Consider the following 500-nt stretch of genomic DNA (forward strand, 5'->3'; position numbering starts at 1 on the left):
TACGGTTCCTCATACTATGAGATGCTAAGAAGCGCGAGTCTCTGCTGCTGTGCTGCAGGTATAATGGCTCTCTTCCCGGAGGAGACCGCGGTCGCAAGAGGAGCCGCTTCGCTCTTCACCGGAGGACCAAAGCTAACGGCGTCAAGCCCAGCACCGTGCACATCCTCAGCAACCCACACGACAGCAAGGTGCGTGTTTTATTCAGCGAGGAAGCACCTCTGGAGGCTTTAGTGCATTAAACGCGGTGCATTGTGGGATAGTGAAGCTCTGTGACCTTTCTCTGCAGGCGGTGAACAGCAGGGGGCAGCACAGCATCTCCTTCACTCTCTCCAGGAGCCAGACGGTGGTGGTGGAGTATTGCCATGACAACCTCACAGACATGTTCCAGGTCAGTTCCACACGCTCCGTTCAAACTGACCCTAACTGGGTTTCAGGTAAAGAATTATGAAAAACAAACACACACACACACTCACTCTCACACTCACACACACACACACACA

General features: G+C 53.4%; 1 protein-coding gene across 1 annotated transcript; it reads left to right on the top strand.

The window, feature by feature from the left end:
* Nucleotides 1–58: 58 nt before the first annotated feature.
* On the top strand, nucleotides 59–494 carry LOC107682172 (E3 ubiquitin-protein ligase pellino homolog 2-like; the record flags this gene model as incomplete). The annotated part of the gene is made up of 2 exons (XM_016478508.1): nucleotides 59–188; nucleotides 287–494. Coding segments are annotated over 2 exons (292 nt in total), but the record flags the coding sequence as incomplete, so codon positions are not given.
* Between the last annotated feature and the right edge of the window lie 6 nt (nucleotides 495–500).

This window comes from Sinocyclocheilus anshuiensis, unplaced genomic scaffold (assembly GCF_001515605.1).
Source record: "Sinocyclocheilus anshuiensis isolate Anshui unplaced genomic scaffold, SAMN03320099.WGS_v1.1 C31772337, whole genome shotgun sequence".
Classification (NCBI taxonomy): Eukaryota; Metazoa; Chordata; class Actinopteri; order Cypriniformes; family Cyprinidae; genus Sinocyclocheilus; species Sinocyclocheilus anshuiensis.